Genomic DNA, 4756 nt, shown 5'->3' with positions numbered 1-4756 from the left:
CACAGACACAGACACAGACACAGACACAGACACAGACACAGACACAGACTGACTCTCCTGGGAACACGGGGAGGAGCTGACAGAGGAGAAGCCAGGTCCTGCCCTGGCCGAGTCCCCGTGCTGCTGGGGGGACACGCTGCCCTTGGGGCCAATGTCAGGAGGGATCCCCCAAAGTGGCTCCTTTGATTCGGCTCTTTTCTAGCATTTGTCTTAGAGACTCTGTTCCGGGGGGGGGGGGGGGGGGGAAGGTGTCGCGGGGGTTCAGTGCTGGGGGGAGGGGCTGGGTCTGTGTTGTGATAAAGTGACTGAGGGTTTTCCCAGCGTGGCAGAGCCCAGAGCGTCTGTCTGCAGGGAGAGAGCGTGGGGGGAAGTCGGGGTGTGACATGGACTCAAGCTCCTTCTGAATACACCCCCCCCCAATTGCCCTTTCGCCCCAACACGCTGCGGAATCACGTCCACATGTCGCTCCAGATCGTCCCATTTTCCAGGGGACAGGGAAGGGAAATGGCTGTGATGGAGCCAGCTCAGGTAGGGGATTTTCAGGGCAGGGCTGGGAAAACTGACCAGACTCCCACTGCCGGTGCCTGACCCCACTGGCCAGAGGCTGCTGTGATATATGAAGGGAAGCTGTTGGGATTCCTGTCCCTGCCCCTGGCTCAGAGCTCTGCTTCCCGTATTAGCCTGTGGCTGGCAGGTGTGTGGGAAATGAGAAGACGCTGCCCTGCTCCATGTGCTGGGGGGGACAAGGAGCTCTCACCTTCTCCCCACACCCTGAAGCCTCCTGGCTGCTCTTAGTGGAGGGGAGGGTTCTACTTTTATGGGCCTCCTCCCCTGTGACTAGTGGGATTGTGGCTGGGGCAGCAGGTGCTGAGTGGGGGACTCTTGTTGTTTCAGATGCCGGTGACCTTCGAGGAGGTGGCTGTGTATTTCACCCAGGGGCAGGGGGCTCTGCTGGACCCCGCTCAGAGAGCCCTCTACAGGGACGTCATGCGGGAGAACTATGAGACGGTGACCTCGCTGGGTAAGGGATTCCCGTCCCCCTCGGTTATCAGAAGCTGTGGGGTCTGCGTATCTGAATCTGGTCAGTTGGATTGCGGGGGAGGGTTGTGTAGTCCACTGCTGTAGTGAGAGAGAGACTTTCATCTCCATTCCCCCTTCAAGGGAACAGGAGAGTCTGAAACATAATGGACATGTTAACTCATCCCCATCTCTCCAGCTTTCAAGGGGCCAGAAGCAGGGTATTGCCCTGCCTGTGTTATTTCTCCTTCACACACCATTCAACTTCCTTCCAGGGACTAGCTCCAGCCGTGGGGAGGGCTCTAAGTTCTGCAGGCTTGGAAATAGGCAGGAGTTTAACACATGAGATGTGTGTGTGTGTCAGCAAGTCCACCAGAGCACAACTATCCTGAGAAATCATAAAGAGGGTGTAACAACACACATCCGCCCCCAGATGTCTGCTGTTCCCAAGGGGTCTGAGTTACCACAGTCCCATGTAGGGTCAGGTTAAACTCAGGGAATGTTTCTTGTGACAAACTATCACCACTCCATTCACCCTGACCTTGCCTGATTTCACCCCCTGTGCAGGATTCCCCAGTCCCAAACCTGACCTGATCGCCCGGCTGGAACGAGGGGAAGAGCCGTGGGTCCCTGATCTCCAGGCCGGTGAGGAAAGGGGGAGCTCAAGAGGCACCTGCACAGGTGAGGAGTCAGGGATACGGAGACAGAAAGATCTGGCGAGTGAAGGAAAAAGCTGGGATTCCCAAAATGTGCCATGAGTGAGAGCCCTCAGTTCTGCCCCTTCTCATCCAGGTCAGGGCTGTCGTATCATCAAGGCAAAGATCAGTCACGGCTTCCCACCCACCCTCCCTGTTACCTGTCAGGAATTTCCTCCCTGACTTTACTTCACTGGGAGTGTTTGGGTGGGATGTGGAGGCAGAAGCCAACGTCTCCATCTCCCCAACAGTCACTGTGTTGTGTCTTCCCTCTTTGATATTCCCCTTTCTGTCCTTTCCCCCCGGCACAGGCAGTGACTCCTGTCTGGCTTCTCTCTCTCCCAGCAGGTGATAGGACAGTGAGTGAGAACAAGGAGGAGAATCAGCAGGAGGAAGGTCCTGGGAAAGTGGAACTGCAGGAGATGTTTTTGAGAAGAGCTGAAGGGAATTTTTCCCAGGACTTGGAACAGGGAAATGCCTGGGGAGATCGACACAGATCAGAGATGCAGCTGGGAAACTATCCCAGGAAGAAACTGGATGAATCCACTCAACGTGACAGAGGATGGAAGGATGCCAAGGAAGCCACAGTCCAGCAGACAAGTCACAATGAAGAGAAACCCTACAAATGTCTTGACTGTGGGAAAAGATTCTGTTTCAGTGCAACCCTTCATACACACTGGAGAACCCAGACAGGAGAGAAGTCCTATGAATGCTTGGACTGTGGGAAAAGCTTCAATAAGAAGCCATGTCTTATTGTACACCAGAGAGTGCACACAGGAGAGAGACCCTATAGATGCCTCAAGTGTGGGAAACGTTTTGGAAAAAATTCATACCTCATCAATCATGGGCGAATCCATATGGGAAAAAAAACCTATAAATGCCTTGAGTGTGCGAAAAGTTTTGTACACTATTCACCCTTTACTATACATGGGAGAATCCACACTGGAGAAAGACCCTATAAATGCCTTGAGTGTGGGAAAAGTTTTGCACAAAATTCATCCCTTACAGTACATAGGAGAATCCACACTGGAGAAAGGCCATTTAAATGCCTTGAGTGTGGGAAAAGTTTCATTCAAAGCTCAAGTCTTACTAGACATCAGAAAACCCACACAAGAGAGAAACCCCATAAATGCTTGGACTGTGGGAAAACTTTCAGTCAGCGCTCAAGACTCATTAATCATAGGAAAATCCACACAGGAGAAAGACCGTATAAATGCCTTGAGTGTGCGAAAAGTTTTGTACACAAGTCATCCCTTACTATACATGGGAGAATCCACACTGGAGAAAGACCCTATAAATGCCTTGAGTGTGGGAAAAGTTTTGTACACAAGTCATCCCTTACTATACATGGGAGAATCCACACTGGAGAAAGACCCTATAAATGCCTTGAGTGTGGGAAAAGTTTTCTGCTAAATTCATCCCTTACTAAACATGGGAGAATCCACACAGGAGAAAGACCCTATAAATGCCTTGAGTGTGGGAAAAATTTCCGTTTGAAATCAACTCTTAATATGCATCAGAAAACCCACATGGGAGAGAAACCCCATAAATGCCTGGACTGTGGGAAAGCTTTCAGTCAGAACTCATACCTTATTGAACATAGGAGAATCCACACAGGAGAGAGACCCTATAAATGCCTTGAGTGTGGGAAAAATTTCATTTGTCGTTCACACCTTGCTAAACATAGGAGAATCCACACGGGTGCCAAACCCTATAAATGCCTCGACTGTGGGAAAAGTTTTGTTTACAGAACACAACTTACTGATCATCAGAAAACCCACACGGGAGAGAAACCCCATAAATGCCTGGACTGTGGGAAAACTTTCAGTCGGCGTTCACACCTTTCTCGACATGGTAGAATCCACATGAGGGAGAAACCTTATAAATGCCTTGACTGTGGGAAAAGCTTCAGTAAGAGCTCAGAGCTCACCAAACATCAGAAAATCCACAAGGGTGAGAGACCCTAGAAAAAGCCTGACTGCAGGAAAAGATTCAATTTGACTTCACACTTCAGTGATCCACACAACAGAGGGACCTTGAATGTGGGGGAAGCTTCATTTGATGCTCCCGGAGTATCAAGCATCCGCAAATCCGCACAGGGAAGAAACCTCTGAGATGTTCTCAGTGCGGAAAATGCTCCAAGTGGAGCTAACACCATGTTGGACATCAGAGACTCCCCCACACAGCAGGGAAAATCTCTCAGGGCCCTGACTAGGGCTGGCCATGGTGACAAACCCATTTCCTCATTCCCACACACAACAGGGACATTTGGCTTTCAGGAATCCAGCTGCCCGTCGCTGGGGTGAGAACCCAGCAGCAGCTGGTCAGTGACCCTCTGGCTCTGCCTGGTCTAAGCAAACCCCAGACAAAGGAGGAGAAGCCCCGATCAGCCCCTCCTCCCTGCTGCAACCCTGGCTGCTGAGCTGATGGGCCACAGGTGGAGGAAGGGAGAGAGAGAGAAACTCCTCCAGCCGCTCCCTCTGCCTGGCTGAAGTTCCCCCCTCTCCCTTCCCCTCCCAGCCAGGATCCTCCTGCCATGGAGATAAGGAGAAGGACACTTGGACCAGGCCCCACCTTCACTCTAGACCTCTGTCCCCACCCCCATCTTCCCCAGCCCCTGGGCTGGGCTCCCCCACTGACTTGTGGCTGTTCCCTGCACTGGCCTGGGACTCAGGAGACTTAAGCTCTGTTCCCAACTCTGCCTGCAGCTTGCGGGGTGACCTGAGACAAATCTGTGCCTTCCAGAGAGGGAATAAATGGGGAGTGATAATATCAGCCTCCATCTGTCTAAGTAGTTGGGATTATCTAGGGCATGTCCTTTGTTCCTCCACCCCTTTTTCTAGTCTGGACTGACCCTGAGCAGTTTATTCCAATCCCCCGTTAACAGAGAGATTGTTAGAGTCACTAAGTGCCCCCTTTGTGGTGACATTGTCTCATTCCCAGATACTCTCATATTGCTCCAGGTTATGATGAAAATCATTTCATTTGTTGTGGTGTTTCTCCATTACACACCAGCATTCAATGGATTCTAAAGAAGTTGGAGC

General features: G+C 51.5%; 1 protein-coding gene across 1 annotated transcript; it reads left to right on the top strand.

The window, feature by feature from the left end:
• Positions 1-1584: 1584 nt before the first annotated feature.
• LOC113405240 (zinc finger protein 883-like) lies at positions 1585-4071 on the top strand (the record flags this gene model as incomplete). Its single annotated transcript, XM_029914304.1, has 2 exons — positions 1585-1698; positions 2061-4071. Coding segments are annotated over 2 exons (1733 nt in total), but the record flags the coding sequence as incomplete, so codon positions are not given.
• Positions 4072-4756: the final 685 nt, after the last annotated feature.

The sequence above is a fragment of the Terrapene carolina genome, unplaced genomic scaffold (genome assembly GCF_002925995.2).
Source record: "Terrapene carolina triunguis isolate 2854851 unplaced genomic scaffold, T_m_triunguis-2.0 Scaffold34609, whole genome shotgun sequence".
Lineage (NCBI taxonomy): Eukaryota > Metazoa > Chordata > Testudines > Emydidae > Terrapene > Terrapene triunguis.
The sequence above is the reverse complement of the archived record's forward strand: the minus strand, read 5'-3'. Positions and strand labels throughout refer to the sequence as shown.